The 18,554-nt window shown below is 43.3% G+C and overlaps 1 protein-coding gene across 2 annotated transcripts in view; it reads right to left on the reverse strand.

Annotated features, from left to right (window-relative positions):
• Positions 1 to 14,720, reverse strand: part of DOK7 (docking protein 7) — a 125,043-nt gene extending 110,323 nt beyond the window's left edge. The window contains exons 1-2 of one of the 2 annotated variants that reach the window (XM_069070682.1): positions 14,528 to 14,720; positions 14,338 to 14,383 (exon numbers count right to left, since the gene is read on the reverse strand). In XM_069070682.1, coding sequence (XP_068926783.1) covers positions 14,338 to 14,383; positions 14,528 to 14,581 — 100 coding nt within the window. In that variant the 5' untranslated portion in view covers positions 14,582 to 14,720. The remainder of the gene's footprint in view (positions 1 to 14,337; positions 14,384 to 14,527) is intronic. The other variant, XM_069070675.1, reaches the window with a different exon arrangement.
• Between the last annotated feature and the right edge of the window lie 3,834 nt (positions 14,721 to 18,554).

Genomic DNA, 18,554 nt, shown 5'->3' on the forward strand with positions numbered 1-18,554 from the left:
TCTCTCCCTCTCCCTCTCTCTCTCTCTCTCTCTTCCTCTCTCTCTCTTTCTCTGTCTCTCTCTCCTCTCTCGTCTTTATGAAAAGGAATAATATTGAGTAGGAAGAGAGAGAACATACATTTAGAAATGAAGGTGATATAAATATGAAAGATATCAACAAAAAGCGTATTTACAGAACAGTAAGTTTAGGCTCACATCCGAGCAAGGACTTGGGCAGGCATACAAGTTATCTGTTACCCAGACAGCTGTTGCTCTCCGTGGGAATACTAGATAAGCAGATGTACAAAAATCTCTTTGGCTCATGGACACAAGAAGTCACATCCTGTCTACATTCAGAATCCTGAAAACCTTTCAAGAAAACGGAATCCAGCATGCCTCCCACTTCTTGGCAGAAAGATATCAGCCTAGAAGTACAGAATGAGATATTCATTTTCAGACGTAGCCAACATGAGGACTTGCTTTGACTAATAATAATGATAGTTAACAATACACCTCTTGCAGGTTTGCAAAGCACGTTACATATATTATCTCCTTCGATCCGCACAACAACTCTGTGTAATAGGTGCTATTATTATCCTCAATTTACACAGGAAGCAGGAACCAAGAAGTGAAGTAATTTGCCCACAGTCACCAATTGCCATAGCATTTGAGACATGGATTCAAACCCAGTTCTTCCTGACTCCAAGTAGAGTACTCTATCCTCCAGGTTACCTGGCTGTTTTTGTTATAAAGAGAAACAGTATACAGTTATTGAAATCTTTTTTAAAAGAAAGAAAAATCAATAAAACATTAAAAACAAAACAAAAAAGAAGTTCAGTAAGTGACAAGCACAGGGCAATTTTGTTACTACCACGTTAAATTTAATACACACTCAAAAAACCCAAACAGAAGCTCACTGGTTCATAAACAATCCTTTTATTTTTGTTCTTTCTGTAATCAAATATTCATGTTGTGTGATAATTGCTAAATTTATAATTAAAAAGAAAAAATTTTAATGAAATAAAAGTGAAGTAAAAAATATTTTTAAAAAACAGAATCCAAAGGAATGAACACAAAGTTTTTACTTCTCTTCTATCCCTTTAAGATCTTTGTCTTTTGGAGTGTACAAAAAACATTTCTGATCAGTGTTGATGGTCTTCATCTGCAATGCAGCAACAGTACCCCCAAAGCCTCGAAAATCATGAGTTTAATAAACTGGGTTAACAATAACCCAATAAGGGTAGAAAGTACATTATTAGCCCATTTCTGTGGCCCAAAAAAGCCAAGTAATTGGACCACTGTCAAAAAGGTAATGTCAGAGTCAAGCCACAAAGTTTTAATGTCAAATCCAGGCAGCAGTCTTTTTCATTATGCTTCATGGTTTCTCTCTAAAGTAGGTTATTTCCAACTCGGGATAAGGGAAGGTTCTGACTGTGTAAAATGTATCCCTTTAGAAACTCAAAGGATGAATCCAACAGAGCAGGTTTAAAATGAGATCATCTTCCCCATGAAAATGCTACTGGGACTCCAAAGGAAGGGAACCATTTTGTAGAGAAATCTGTTCAAGAGCTATTTAAAATAAGCAAGAGACCTTTGATGGGGCAGGAGTGAAAAAAAAGGGGATGGGGAGAAAGAGAAGACAAAAACACCATCAAGAAACTGAACTTCAGTTTGTTCAGATGTTCAATAGGAATATTCATGGAAGTATCTTTTTATACCCAAAAGCACAGCTGTGATTAAAGACTCACCTCTCCCCAATGAGTATTCAAGAATGGGCACTCACATGCATGTGCACGCCTACAATACACATGAAAGTTCAAAGATGGACCCTTCTGAGATAAGACAACTCTCTACCAAGATCTTTGGCATCACAGGTAACCAAGTAGAAAGAGATGCATCCCATAGGAAAAATGCTAGATTTAGAGCCAGAAGACTTGGGTCCAAACTCTGGCTGTCATTTACTACTTGTGTGACACTAGAAGTCACTTCCCCTCTCTGTGAAACAACCACAGAACAGTTGTTCTTCAACTGTAAAATGAGACATTTGAACTAGATGACTTTGAACGCTTACTCCATCTCTATGTCTATGTTCCCATGACTTGCCAAAGAAAATCATACATCAATCAACCAATAAGTGTTTATTAAGCATCTCCTGTGCATCAGACATTGTGCTAAGCACTAGGGTGTAAATACAGTGAATAGAAGACTTTACTTGGAAAGAGCACTGTGCTATTCTTTATACTACACAATACTCAGTTAAAATATGGTCTCTAAGTAAAGTTTTTATCATCTCCCAATTTCAGTCACTTCTCCCATAACAGAGCAGTCTCATGGAAAGATCCCTGGATTTGAGTCAGAAGAATTAGGCTTCAGGCAGCTAGGTGGCACAGTGAGTAAAGCGCCAGCCCTAGAGTCAGAAGGACCCGAGTTCAGTTCCAGACTCAGACACAACACCCACACAAAAATACTAGCCGTGTAACCTTGGGCAAGTTACTTAACCCCAATTGCCCTCCAAAAGGCCAAAAAAAAAAGAAGAAGAGTTAGGCTTGAAACCTGGCTACTTACTACTATTGTGTCCCATGAGGGGGTCACTTCCATATTCAGGAACTCCAATTATAGTTTGTGTTTGTTCTTTCTCTCTCCCCTCTCCCTCTCTCTCCTTCTCCCAACATAGTCTTCCTCCTCACCACAACTCCTAACCTTCCACCCTTTAATACTTTTCCAGACCATCCTTCCTGCTCTGTCTACATGTATCTCCCTTCTCAGCTTTGACCCCTTAGTAAATCAGTTCAACTTGAATCCCTTGCCCCCTTGTCTTAACACCATTCATGCCTTGCCAAACCTCATCCCTGGGTTACTCCAACCATTGCTTTCCCTTCCACTTCCACTCACCTGCTACTGAACAGATGTGGAACAAATCATGAAACCGTACAGATTTGGTCTACTACAAATGTATATTATCTAATCTCAACCAGGCCCTCAATGCAGCAAGGCAATGTTCAGCTCATCCTTAATGGAATCTTTATCTGACTCACCACTCATCACAGTTGTTCAAAGCTCTTCTCTCCACAAGACTATAATAACACCCCTTCTCAGATAAGAACCCTGACACATAATCCATTGGTGGTTGGGGGTGGGGGGAGAAATCAAGGTTATTGGGCACAAGTTCTTTCTTTTTCCTTTATAATATTTCCCACTATCATATTATAGAAGGCATCCTAAGAAGTCAACTAGACCAACTCTTCTATTTCACAGATGATGAAACTAAGACCCAAAGAGATTTAGTGATTTGTACAAGGTCATACAGGTAGCAAGAGGCAGGATTCAAACTCAGGGCCCCTAATTCCAAACCTAGCAATCTTTCCACCTATCCACACTGCCTCTTGGTTATATTTGTCCCTAATGAAGAGATGGCCCTTCTCCTTACTAAAGTCAATCTCTCTACATGTAAGTAACTTTGAGCCTATCCCCTCCCATTATTTCCACTTCTCTTTTATTTCCAATCTCTCCTATTAATTGGTTTCTTGCCTCCTGCCTACACAGAGGCCCAAGTCTCTCCCATTCTTAAAAAGCCCTCACTAGAGGCTACCCAATTAGCTTTGGCTCTATATTTCTCTCATAGCCAAACCCCTTTAAAAAGTCATCACGAAACTTCTGCAAATTGGCTTCCAATCACATTATTCACCTAATTCCCTCTCCAAAGTTATCAATGATCAATTAACTGTTCAATCTAATGGTATTTTCTCTATCCTCATCTTACTGAGCATCCCTGAAGCATTGATTACTCTTTTCTCCTTGAGACCCTCTCCTCTCTGAGTTTTCTTTCTCCCTCTTGGCTCTCCTCCTACCTGTCTAACCATTCCTCCTCAGGCCCTATCACTAGATCTTCATCCATGTTGTTCCCACTAACTGTGGGTATGCCCCAAAGTCTGTCCTGGAGCCCCTTTTGCTTTTTCCCCCTATACTTTCTAACTAAGCAATCTCACCAGTTTTCGTGGGTGACCATCATCAATCATCATCCCTCTGCAGATTATTTCCAGAACTATACATCTAGCCCTAGTCTTAGACATTTGGAGCCAAATGTCCAGCAAACATCTCAAACAAAACAACCTTTCTCCCCAACCCCAGCTCTCTTCTAAACTCCCCACACTGCTCATAACTCATAGAACCATGAAATGTTTATGCTGGAAAGTACTTTAGCAATAAACTAATCTAAACTTCCCATTTTACATATGAGGAAACTAAAAAAAAAGAGGTGAGTGACTTCTACATAGTTAAATAGGTAATGAAGAACAATGCTGGTATTTGAACCTACGTCTTCTGACTCCAAATCCAATATTCTTTCCACTGGACCACACTGTTGCTCACTAGTATTGGGCAAAAGAGACAGAAGGACCCTTTGTGGTAGAGAATAAATGCCACAAAGGGCAGATCATCCTTCCTGGTCTCTTTGTTATCTCAATGCTGGGAAGGTGCTGGGTGGGGGAAAAGGGGAGAGTCTTGTGCTGCCTAAAGTTCAGTGACTTGCCTCAATTAACACTGTAAATTAGTAGACGTAGTAGACAGAGGAAGTGATACAAGGACACTCTCAAGGTCTCTCTAAATGACTTTGGAATTGACATAGTAGACACTGGCACAGAACAACCCAGCATGGCATGCCCTCATCAAAGAAGGTGCTGTGTTCTGTAAGTAAAGCAGAATTAAAGATGCTCAAAAGAAATGCAAGATGTGCAAATTTAGGGAATCCACCGCAAATGTTCACATGCACTATTTGTGCCTGACCAATGGCAGACTAGCATTCCAAGCTCATAATGGTCTGATCAGCCAAAATGTAACTTGACTCATAGGGATGTCATTTTGGTCCTCTTCCAGAATGAATGGCAACAATCAACCCACCAAGTCAGTGGTAGAATTGGAACTAAAAACTAGATCTCTTGATTGCTCATCCTGAATGCCTTTTTCACCACACAACATCCAACTGTACGCTAAGTGGAAAAACACTGGACTAGAGACCTTTGTCCAAAACCCGACACTCCGAAGCCTATTAGTTGGGCAGGTCCCTTAACAACTACATGCCCTCATCTCAGTCACCAACTTCTGTCCCACCGTCCCCATGCAATGCTGTTTTAGAGTGGGCTTTCCTAATTAGCTGGCCTTCCTTATTCAGCTTCCTTTCATCTGCAAACAGATTCCTGCCAAGGTCCTAAAGCAAAAAGCAACTTCCCAGGCTATTTTATGCACAATTTCTAAAGAAATCCAATTCCCAACCATCTTGCCTTCTCCTTTCTCTTCTCTCTCTACTCACTGCCAGGTCTGGCTTCTTCCCCCCTTTGCCATACTCCACCATTCCACATTTTTCTGTCCTGACCATATAGGAAGTACTACTAGGAAGGTGCAGAGAAGGGATATAAAAAAGGGAAGTGACTTGCTCAAGGTCATAAATATAATGAATGATAGAGCTGAAATATGAACCCACGTCTTCAGACTCCAAGTCCAAGACATCTTTCTCTTCTAACACATCATGGTGCTGTAGGGGCAACCTTGTATTCTTGAAGGGTATACCAAAATATTACAGGTCCTGTTACACAGCAAAAACTTCCAGCCTTGGTAAGGCAATGAACTGGTTAAGTGTGACCAAAGGCAGCTGAGCCAAGTACCCAGAAGTTCACTGAGATGATAATAATAGCATCTATTCCTCAGGGTTCTTGTGAGGCTTAAATGAGGAAAATATTTGTAAGAACCACTAAATGTAGTACCTTTCACATAAAAGGTGCTACATAAACATTGGTTATTGATGTTGTTGATGTTATTTTTATCATCGTTATTATATATATATAAGCTGAGTCTCAAACTCAGAGACCCAAGGTCATTGCTAGTATTGGGTGGTCTAGTGGAGACTCAAACACAGGTTTTCTGCCTCTACTCCACATGGTGGGCTCTCTCTCTGAAGCATGGTCCCTCCCAATGGGTAGCATGAGTTTTATTTGTAAGCTCTTCAAAGAAAGTGGCTTTATCCCTCACTTATCCAACTTCCCCCAGAAATAGCTAACACTGTGCTGAGCACAAGGTAGGTACCCATTGGCTGACTGTGCAGAGTCCTTGTAGGATTGCTAGAGGTCTTTAAAGGGCAGAAGGGAGGGTGGGGTTGAGCAACGAGGGAAGGGTAGGAAAGGAGGGCATTCCAGAAGGCAGTGTGAGAGATGAAAAGTTCAGAATGAGAAGGCTGGACAAACAAGCCACGCAATGAGGTCATCCGCCTGAGTGGGAAGGGAAAGAACAGGGAGGGGAAGAACAGAAGACAAAGTAGGTGTCTAGAGTAATCTGGTGCAGGGGCTTCGAAATGGAATTTGAGGAACTGGAACAGAACATTTACTATGTGGGATTAAGGGTGAGTGACAAGTTTGGAACAACTGTTGGCCATGAAGGACCTTGGATATAGCATTCAGAACAAATACTAGAGCGCTAAGGGAAGATACCATTGCTTGTCTGTCCTTACTTACCACTACTCCCCAATATCATCCGTGTCCTCTAGCCAAGCTCCCAGAGCCACTGACCCTCCCATGCGCTCTGCCCCTTACCATCTCTATGCCTCTGCTTGGGCAGATATTGTGACAATCCCCTGAAATAATGCCTAAGTTGCCACTAGTGGATAGTGAGAGGCAACATGGACTAATAGAAAGAGCACCAGTCTCATGGCCATAAGACCTGGATTCAAGTCCTGACTCTAAGACTTGTTAGATGTATGACCTTTCCCCTTGAACTATTTTTCATGAGCAAGTCATTATTGATAATAAGTTACAGCTTCCTTTCTTCTACCACACATTTCTCCATTGCCATTCACCTTGCTTCCAAGTGTTATTCTTCCAAAATGTTGGTGTTCCCTCATCCATTGCCATTAGCATAACTGGGAGAATTCGGGTGTTAAAGGGATGGGCATCTGTGAGTAAATAAGTGACCCACTCAACTATGACCCACCCGGCCGGGTCTCCACCTAGTGAAGTGCCTGTCCATGGCAAACGTGTCCATGGACTCTGACAGGCTGGCAAGCAGGTGTGGTTCATCTACCTTGCTTTTCTAGAGTGAATGAAGATAATATCTCTTACATTGCTCTGGAGCTTGCGAAATAGGATGTTCTGGGATTTGATACAGTTGTTATAATAATAGCTACAAAGTTAGCCTGTTAAACACTAATCAATCTATTTAGGAGAAACCTTTTTTTAAGGGAATAAATAAGCTTCTGAAATAGAGCCCAACTGAGTGGGGAACTGAGAACAGGAACAATGAAGTCCTCCTTCAAGGCCTCCTCATTTAATTCAGCAATTAATTCAGCAAATTTTTTTAAAAAAAATTTTTTTTAAGCACCTGCTGTATACAAGCACTGGTAGCCCTGAGGATATGAAGGTCTCTGCCCTCTAGAAGCTCAGATTATATTGAAATAACAATGATAATGATAGACAATAACATTTATATAATGCTTACTACGTGCCAGGCCCCATACTACTGTAGCTGTAGTCTGACTCTTTGTAACATCATGGACCATAGCACATCAACATTGTCCACTGGAGATTTTTGGCAAAGATAATGGAGAAGTTAAGTGATTTGCTCAGGGTCACACAGCAAAGTGTCTGAGGCCACATTTGAACTCAGGTCTTTCTGATTCCAGGCCCAGAACTGAATCCACTGCCCCCACCTAGCTGCATATATACATGTACACAGGTAAGAAAATACCAGGTGATTTGGAAATGGTGAGAGCGTCACTGGCGAGACCGAGGGAAGTTTCCCTAAGGAGATGACACCAGAACTGAACCTCAAAGTAAAAGAGGGAGGGGGAAGAAATATTTCTTAAGCACCTAGTATGTACTGGGCCCAGTACTAAGCTCTTTACAAAGAAAAGATTCTGAGAGGCAGAAACAAGACTAGGGTGTTTTTGAGAAAAGGAGGCTGTCTCATACAAATGGCATGGTGTCCGGATAAAGCGTGCTGACTCTGAGGAACAGTTTGGATAAAAGTCACAATGTGAGATAAGAACACTAGCCTACATTTAAATAACACTTTAAGATTTACATAACACTCTGTGATTATGGCCTCACTTTATCTTCCCAAGCTGGGAGTTAGGTGCTTTTATTATCCCTATTTTACAGATGGAGAAACTCAGGTAGGCAGTGGTAAAGTGACTTTCCAAGGGTCACCCAGCTAGTAAGTAGCTGAGGCTAAATCTGGAACTCAGGTTTTCTTGACTCCCAATCTATCTATATCTAGATGCCTCTGAGATAAAAAATGGAGTTAAAGTCAGATTGTGAGGGTCCCAAAAATCATGACTATGTAGGGGTGAAAAAAAGTGATTGGAATCAAAGGACCTGGGTTCATATCCTGGATCTAATATCTTTTATTTGCATTACCTTAGTCAACTCACTCAATGTCTCTCAAGTCTCAATTTTCTTATTTATAAAATGAGGGAATTGGACTGGGATGATCTCTTAGGTGCCTTTAAGCTCTAGCTACATGACCCATCATAAGGAGTTTGCAGCATGACATAACAGAGAGAGAAAGCTAATCTAGAAGACAAGACGACTTGGATTCAAATCCTGGCTCTGACATAAGGTGACTGTGTGACCTTGGGTGCATCATTTAACCACTCTGGGTAACTTACACGTTGCAGAAAAGGTATTGGCCTACATGACGTAGAGGGAGTCCTTACCCATGAGTTCTCCATACCAATGGAATTCAGATCTAGCCCCTCTCCCCAGTTTTGTCTTAGAGGCATAAAGCCATTGAAGATATGGGAGCAACATGGTCACCCTTGTAACTCGAGAAGATTATTTTGGAAGCTGTGTAAAGGATGGCTTAGAAAGAGGGAAAGAGAGGAAAACGGCAGAGCAATTGGGAGGTTACAACAGTTGTTCAGGCAAGAAATGATAAGGACCTAAGACAAGCAGCAAGCATTATCCTACACCTACTTTTTGCCAGCCACTCAAGCTAAACACGCACACATGAGGCCCAGCATGTGATCTCCTATGTCATATTGCTCTTTGGGTCAATAATGAGATTCCAGGTCTGGAACTTTGCTGGGACATTATGGCACAGGAGAATGAATGCTGGGTCTCAGAACATGAAGACTTGAGTTCAAATTTCACTGCCTGAAAGGGAAGAAAAAATAAATCTTTGCTAAGTTTGACCACGTCATGCCACCTACTCAAAAAACTCCAGTGGCTGGTTCCCTATTGTCTCCAGGATAAACACAAAATCCAAATGTTCTGCTTCTAAAACCCCTCATAACCAGGGCCCTTCCCACCTTCCAATCTTCTTATACATTACACCCATACCCACACACATACTCTTTGATCCGGTGACACTGGCTTCCTTGCTGCTCCTCAAACTAGGCATTCCAATTTTCCCTGGCTGTCCTCCATGCCTGGCATGCTCTCCCTCGTCATCTCCACCTCCTGGCTTCAAGTCTCAGCTACAATTGCACCTTCTGCAAAAAGCTTTTCCCAATCCCCCACAATCCTAGTGGCTTTATTATTCTGAATTTATCCTGTCTATATCTTGTTTATACATAGTTGTTTACATGTTGGACTGTAAGCTTCATGAGAATAGGGGCTACCTTTTACCTTTCTTTATATTCCATGCTTAAGAGAGTGCCTGGCACAGAAGAGACAATTAAAAAATACTCGTTGTCAAATTGTTAAACAGAAATAAAATAAATTTAATTTTTAAAAATCCCACCTCTGACCCTTACTAGCTGTATCACCCTGGATAAATCACTTTACTTTGATGTGTCTCAACCATATACGTTCCTAGGACTTTGTAAATAAGTCATTGAGGGATCATAGATGTTTTAGTTCAGGGAAGTCTCTTGTTGGCAAAATCACAGAACTGTCAAGGGAGAAATCTAGGCAAAGGGCTACAAGGAGTCTGAAGTCAAACCAGCGAATTACATTGCAACTCACTTATTTCGACGAGTTGTAAAATATATGCTTTATAAGGTCAGAGAGGGAAAGCAGTTACCAAAAGTAAATTGTATTCCTGCCTATCAGTAGACCAGGAGTGGGGAGCCTGTGGCCCTCTAGGTCCTTGGGTGTGGCCTTTTGATTGAGTCCAAGTTTTATAAAACAAATCCTTTCATTTAGGAGATTTGTCCTATGAAGTTTGGATTCGGTCAAAGGGTCACACTTGAGGACCTATAGGGCCACATGTGACCTCGAGGGTTGCAGGTTCCCCACTCCTGCATTAGACCTTCAAGCTGGATGGCTCCTCCAAGTAAGTGCCTCTTTCTACAACTGTTATGACCTATGACTGGTAGGGAAGATAAGCATTATGCAATGGGGCATATATACATACATACATACATACACACACACACACACACACACACACACAGAGTCACTCTACCACTCTAAGTGAGTCCCCTTCTCACTTTCAGGGATCTCAAGGCTTCAAGAAAAAGCTCATTTTTATAGTATTTAGACAGTTTACAAAGTGATCACTGAATAAAACAAGTATGGGGTCTCCTGTTTTTACAGGTTGCCCTCAAGAGAATCATAACATTCATCAAATCCCAGAGCAGAAGAACATGCAGTTTGCCTGCAAATTCCCTTTAGCACTGACATGGACACTTCCTCCAGGGATAGAGAATTCAAGACACTAAGAGTGGCCTATTTCCCAGATGCAGTGCTCTGATTATTAGGAAATTACATCTTTTTGTGACCCATTCCTATCAATTCTGTCAAACTCTCCAAGACCTAATCTCTGGAACCACAAAGAAAAATGTAATCACTTTTCCATATAACCCTTAAAATATTGGAAGATGGCTATGATGTGGGCTGACCCCATGGTCTTACACATACATACACATGCACACATATCTCTACCAGTTCCTTCAACCTCATATGACCTCATCTGGAGTCCACTTACACCAGTCACTCTCCTTGAGACACTCTCTCTTGATAATGCCCCTTCTAAAAAGTGATGTCCAGAACTAGGCACAATATTCCAGAAGGAGTCAAAAGCAGAACAAAATAGGAATTTAGTGTCATGGAAAGAACAGATGACCTAAAAGATTTTTAAAACCTCGAGTTGTGGTCCTGGCTCTGCCACCTAATGAGCTATATGACCTTGGACAAGTACCGTCTCTGGTGTTGGGTTTCCTCATCTTTAGTAAAATAAGAGGATTTATCCTTAATGTCCCCTAAGGTCCCTCTCAGCTCTGATGCTTCCAACTATGCCTTTATTCAGAAAGTTGTCCCACTGAACTGCAAAATTCATTATGATTCAATTTAATGTTTTAAATAACCTATTCAATCACTAAAGCAAACATCCTAAAGCTCTAATCTCTTCATGTCGCCCCCCTATTTAGTGAACTTCAGTGGCTCCCCATTGCCTCCAGGAGCAAATACAAAATGCTCTGCTTGGCATTGAAAGCCTTTCATAACTCAACCCCCTTCTACCTTTCCAGTCTTCTTACACCCCACTCCCTGACACTTACTCTTCGATCCAGTGACACTGGCTTTGTGACTACTCCAACAATACAACATCTCTGGTTTCTGGGCATTTTCTCCCTTAAACATTCTCCCTTGTACCTCTCACTACTGACCTCCCTGGCTTCCTTCAAGTCCCAACTAAAACTCCACCTTCTACAGAAAGCCTTCCCCAGACCCTCTTCATTCTAGTGCCTTTCCTATGTCAATTATTTCCTATTTATTCTATACATAGCTTGTTTGCATGTTGTCTCCCCACCATGATCACCCTCTCCCCCGCACACACCCCCATCAGACTGTGAGCTCCTTCATGGCAGGGACTGTCATTTGCCTCTTTTTGTATCCCCAGCACTTAGCATAATACCTGGCATATAGTATGTACTTAATACATATTTATTGGTTGATTATTAAATGCTTAGGTGCTAGGCACTATAGCAAACCTTGGGGGTACAAAGAGAGGTTAAAACATGGTCTCTGCCTTCTAGGAGTTCACATTCTAAGGGCTCAGATACAGGAAGTGACTTGCCCCTGGGGTCACACACCATCATCCACTTCAAATATCAAGACCAAGCATTCAAACCCATGGTCCTGACACTGTGTCTCTGGCTCTTTCTACTAGATAGAAGAACTTCTCTTGTTTTAGGTCTTAGGGAACAAAAACCCAGAACTGAGCTCCTCGGTTCTATTCACTATTATTTAAAATACCTACAAAAATGAATAAAAAGAAGCTACAGTTCTATAACTCCCTAGGCCAAAAAAAGGGAACATCCCATCATGCTCATTCACCAGCAAAATACACACACACATACACACACATACACACACACACACACACATACACACACACAACTGGCATGCGTGATGGTATGGAGACACCTGTTTCCTCCAACAGCTGCAAATAATCTAACAATGCTTAAAGACCGCACAAGTGTGCCCACAGTATTGAAACCAAAGAACTGAAAGACTAAATTCATCCAAGAAAGAAGCTCAATGAGGTCTTGAAATGAATAAAGCCAATGCATGTTGACTAACAGTTTTCTAAAGAAAACTGAATTTCACTTCTCTTCCCCAACCAAGCACAGAGGATGGGGGGGGGGAAGAGAAAATAACTCACTTTTGCCCAAAATATTCAACTTGCGTCAAGTGGGGAAAGGGGGAAGAGTCAGAAGGTTAGCTTAACTGTGTTAAGCACTATGAAAACAGAGACTGAGAAGACTGGAGGGTATAAAGGTTTTCTTAAGGAGTTCATCAAACTAATCATCAATGGTTTGTAATACAACAGACTGGAGATATAGAGATGCCCAGATCTTATGATTATGTGCCCATTTCTAAATCTTTTATTCTTTTAAATTAGCTGCTTGGCAATAATTCAAAACTCGACAATTCAATTCAAACTGGCAAGATGACAGGAACGAAAAACTTCACAAGAATGCATCCTACAGCTGTACAATTCAGTTCAGAAATGCAGCTACTTCTGAGGCCCAACACCTGTTCTTTCTGAGTTTCCTTCCTATCTAAGGCTCCACAAAAGACTTCCACTCCAGATCTGCTTCCCCATCTGTAAAACGAGATGATTGGGCTACATGGTCTTTAAAATGCCTTCCATTTCTGACACTATATTAAAAGAAATGACGCATATTAACATATATCCGTCTAAGCAGTTTTTAAGCCATGATGCTCTTTATATACCTGAACTATTATGTTTTCAAGGTCTCTTCCAGCTCTGGTATTCTGTGATGGACTAAGGGTGGGGTACAAAGCGATATAACTCAAGATCCTAGTGCCCCACTTAATTTATGACTCATTCCCTAAAAAGACCCTGGTAGGAGCCGAGGTGTCCCGCTCCACCCCCGCCAAGTAATTGGGGGAGAAGCGGAGAGTCCAGAGGCTGGAAAGGCGGCTCCTAGCCTTTCTGTGGGGGTGCGGCCTGAAGCGCCCTCCTCCCCCATATCCTGTTACTTTCCCCTCTTCTCTCTATTACACTTTGGGTCTACTTCAATATCCTCTTTCTATTTCGGGCGGCCCAGCGCTCGCACCAGGAGGCTCGCAGATAATGAGGGGCAAAGAAATCAGGGCTTGGGGAGGGGTACAGAATTCAATTCCAAGGGGGGCCACTACAGGCAAGGTGCTTCCCATTAAGGTTTGGGAGAGGAGAAGAGGGACTCTGGGTCTAGCTCTCTGCTGCACGACCCCCTCCGACCTCCCATCAAAGTGTCGGTTTCTCCCCCCGCCCTGCAGCAAGAGAAAGAGAAGGTCAGGTGAAGCAATCGTTCCCTGCAGTTCCGGACAGCCTCTTGGGAGACCTGCCCACTCGGAACCCAGCAATGGGACTCCCAGTTGGGTTGTCGTGCCCCCAGCCCAATCCAAGCCATGAGACCCTGTCGTGGCTAGCCTGTTCGCCCCGAAAGCTAGCTACTTCTACAATGAGCGCCCCCTCTTCCATTCCGGCCACGTACCCCTTACCAAGAAGACCAGACCCCAAATCTCGAGCCAAAAGCCGTCCCCCACGGAGCACCACGTGCACCCTCGCCGCCGCAGGTGCCCAGGACACCAGAAGCGCACCCCTCACTAGAGGCGCACCCCACCTCACTGCCTAGTCACATACCCCTTCGCCTCGAGCTCCTCCCCAGGATTCTGAGGCTACCAGCCCCTCGCCAGAAGGCCTCCCCGAACCTGACCTAAGCACCTGGACCTCGCCCTGCGCCCCTCACCTGGAGTCTCACCTCCCCACCTTCCCTTGCTCACGTGCCCTCTCGCCACGCGCCCCTCTCGAGGAGTTCTCAGGCCACGCGCCCCTCGCCAGAACCGCCCCCCCTCGCTACGCACCCCTTCCCAGAAGTCCCCAGGCCACGCGCCCCCTCCCCGCGCCCCGCTGCCTTACCTGCTACCGGGGAGGGCTTGCGCAACACCAGCCACCTAGTTTTCCACTGCGGGGGAGATAGAAAAGCACACGGTTACGCAGGGGGCTTCCGTCCCCGTCCCGCCCCCGCCCCCACCCCCACCCCCGCTGCTCCAGTGGAGGGGGAAAGGGGCTCCTAAAGGTAGAGGAAGGTATAAGGCGTGCCCCTCACCTTTTTTCCATCTCTCAATTTGACCTGACCCTCCACCACCACCGAATCCGTCATCTTCAGTCATGGTTCCAAACAGCTGCGCCCTCAGCTCCGGCCTCTCCCTCCTCGAGCTCTCCCCCTCTGGGCGCTTGGGCAGCCAGACCGACTGGGTCACTTTCAAAATAGCTTTATTAGGGCCCTGGACAGGGACAGGGAGGAGGGAAGGAGCTGACAGAAGAGGGAACTGTTTGACAAGCCGGGGGAGGGGGGGGCGGGCAGAAAGGAGAGCAAAGTGTTTGAGAGGCCAGAAAGAGCAGGGCTCGTAATAACAGTAAGTCACATCTCTCTAGTGCTTCGAGTTTACAAAGTGCTTTCATCCCAAGAATATCGGGAGGTACGGGGTACAGCCCTTATTGTCCCCATTTTACAGATGAGGAAGCTGAGGTGTGACAGGTGACTCATTCCATCCCCCACTACCGTTGCAGAGCTGAGAAATGAACCCAGGTCCAATCCAGATGCTCTTTCTTTTACCCCCAGTCTGCTTCTTCAGCAATTATAGGCTGCCCCTCCATTTAAGATTTTCCTTTTCTCCCCTTCCTCAGCTGATACCTTGGGAAAATTGGATTGGCCTGAAGGTCTGCAGGCCTTAGGAAATTCAAAAGATAACAATGTGCTGAGAAGGTAACAGGATATGGTAGTAGCATATACCAGCAGGTGCATGTACAAAATGCCTGTACACGTGAGAACAGAAAGGAGTTTTAAGTCGATGAGCATTTTATTTAGCACTTAGCACATACAACAAACTGTGCTAAGCAGTGAGACAAATCTGGGTCCTTCCCCAAAACAGAGAATCTGGAAAGAACTCAACAGTGGGAAACAGGGCAGCATGGATAAAGGGCGAAGGCAGCTGAAATATGGTGTCATCTGAAGAATAAAGGATGGCTGCTCTGGGCCCATCTCCAAAATTGATGTTTCAGGAAGAACTCATTGTGCTCAGACAAAGAAAACTACCTTAGAGGCCATCTAGTAAAACCCATCCATTTTAAAGAGGAGGAAACAGAGACACAGAGAGGTTAAGTAACTTGTTTGGGGATCACACAGAAATTAGTGGCAGAGGCATAATGTACACCTGAAGCCTCTCACTTCAAAGCCCAGTGATCTTTCTAAAACATACTGCCCCTCCCTGTTCCTCTCTATCCCTCATTTCCCTTATCTGTAAAATGAGGGGCTTGGAACAGGTGACATGTAGAGTTCCTTTCAGCTTAGTCTATGATCCCATGAACTCTTCGTATTTGCTTATTTTCACAAGAAGGATAGCACCAAAATAGTGTGAGGCAGTTGAGAGAATACTGGATTTGGAGTCTGGAGAGACCTGGGTTTGAATCTTATCTCTGATCCAGTATTTTCTGGGTGACCATGAACTAATTACTTTTGAGTTTAGGTTTCCTTTTCTGTATAATGGGGCTTAAAATACTTATACTATGTACCTCACAGGGATGTTGAGAGAAAAAGTAATCTGTAAACCCTGCTTTACTATAGAAATTTGAGCTATTAATCCTAAAATTATTTTCCTTTATTTTGCAAAGAAGCCAAAGCCAAAAAAAAAAAACAGGAACCCAGGGAAAAGATGGCTATGGGAATTGCAGAAAGAAGATGGAGAAAGGCAAAGTCAGTGTTTGTGGAGGTCTTCAGTCAAAAGGCTGTTCATGTTCCTGGCTGTGAGTGGTCCCAGGGAATCTTTGGTTCTAATGGTTGCTCCTGTAAAGGTTACTTTCAGTTTATTTTTCCTAGTTCCTGCAAGGGCTACTTTTTTTTTTTTGCTTTTTAGAGGGGGCAAGGCAGGGCAGTTGGGGGTTAAGTGACTTGCCCAAGGTCACACAGCTAGTAAGTGTTAAGTGGTCTGAGGTCAGATTTGAACTCAGGTCCTCCTGACTCCAAGGCCAGTGCTCTATTCACTGCACCACCTAGTCTCCCCTTCCTAGTTCCTTCAACAAAATTTTCTTATGTAATATTGTGACTGGCTTTCTGCTAATGATTTCACCTACCCCATAGTTCATCATCCTTCTCAGGTGATTCTGGGTTCTTGACAGTTACACTGGAGAGTATTAGTCCTGGAAGATCTACAAAGCCATCAAAAGCCTTTCAGAATGTGTCTTTCAATGAACTCTCTGTCTGCTGTGCATAGACCAACCGATGTCCCACTAAAGGAATCCAAGAGTGAATATTTTGGAACCTTCTGCAGCAACCCATATGTACAAAAGGATCCATGTGTACCCAAAGTAAACAAACAATTCATAAAACCATCTATTGAGATTTGGAGGAGCTATGATCTGTCACCATGAAAGGAGTCTTACATACCTCATGGGGGTTTTTGGTGAAGAAAGCACTCTGTATCATATTGGTAAAGACTACAAAAAAGGAAAATTTTTGGAGGGTCTGTGGAAAGCAGACATACTAATACATTGCTGGTGCAGCTGCGAATTGGTCCAGCCATTCTGGAAAGCAATTTTAAATTAAGACTAAAAAGTTCCCTGGCTGGATGCATTTATTTGCAGATTCACTAGTCTCTGACCTGTACTCAAAAAAGGAAAACCAAAAGAAAGAAGGCAGCCAGGAGAGAACTGCTCTGTCACACCCACCTGGACCATTGGCCGATTGCCATGAGCTTTTCCTGCAAGTCATTGTCTTCTGCTTTTACCTTCCCCCACCCTTATAGCCTTCCCTTACTGCATTCTGGTCTGGAAGTCCAAGAGTGAGAAAATTCATTCCATTAAAGGAAAAGCATATAAAGGGATGGGCCATTTCACAATTCCCTCTTATAGACCAGAGACAGAGCAGGTCCTTCAGGCACGTCCAGGGCCTCAATCAGCCCATCTTGGAGGCAGCCTCAGTCACTTGGGAACAATGAGAGCAGTATGCAGTACTTCTCTCCCCACCCCAGCAAAGGGCTAGGATGTTTGTCTACCTCCATGAGAGGTGGACTCTTCCATCAAAGGCTTATAATTTCATTAAGTTGCCTGGGAACAACTCGCTGATTTGATTCCTGGCTTTCCTAACCTATTACACTGAATTAAATTATTAAATTGAATTGATAAAGCACTATGGTACTCTGGAAAGACCACTTGATCTGGAGTCAAGACATCTTCATGGCCCTGCTACTTTACCACCTCTTTGGCCTTGGGTAACTCAACTTTTCTGGGCCTCAGTTTCCTCATCTATAAAATGAGAGAATTGATCAAGATGGTCTTTAAGCTCCTTTCCAGCTCTGATTTCTAGGATCTTATGGTTTGAACTGAATATAGGTTGCCCCTAGGTGGTAGAGATCTGTGAATGTTCACTTAAGGCATTTAAATTTTATCACATGAAAAGAATGGATATTAAGTGTTTTGCAGACTAAAAAACAGGATGTAAATGTCAGATACTACTATCGTTATTTATCTTTTAACTTCAGTGGATTTCTCTAGCCCACTGATGCCTGTACCCAGTTCAGCACACAGCGAGATTAAGAATAGTCAGTCAGACTGGCGCCCACTCAAGGACAAGAGAATGTTGGGGAAGGAGGAGTCAGGAGGAAATTCATTCATCTTTTAGCTAAGAGGCCCGTCACCTCCTCCTTCAGATAATGCCATGCCCATAACTGTGTCTCTCTCTATAGAACTCCCTCCCAAAAAGAGGACAGACATCAACAACTTGCTTGCCTCTGGACTGGCCAGGAGTGATTCAGATAAGACAGAAGAGTCAAAGCTGGGGGGAGGAGGGCAGCCGAATTCCAGGGACCTTGGGAAGATGGAAAGGGGTAAAGAGCTCTAGCAATACTCACCCTATAAACAGCATGGTCTGTTTCAAAGAGTAGATAGGAAAAAAGTGGGGATATTTTTTGTTGTTTTTTAATATCAGAGGGAAACAATAAGAATGTGGAGCTATTGGTGGAAGGTGAGAAGGAAAAGATATACAGTAATTGGTTAAAAAATATTTGGGAGCTCCAGAGACCAATAAATCCAAGAAAGAAAAATCAAGCATATGGTCCAGAGGTGAATTGAAAACTTGA

Source organism: Petaurus breviceps, unplaced genomic scaffold (assembly GCF_028583685.1).
Source record: "Petaurus breviceps papuanus isolate PSGF00001 unplaced genomic scaffold, PetGlider_PUasm1.0 140, whole genome shotgun sequence".
NCBI lineage: Eukaryota > Metazoa > Chordata > Mammalia > Diprotodontia > Petauridae > Petaurus > Petaurus breviceps.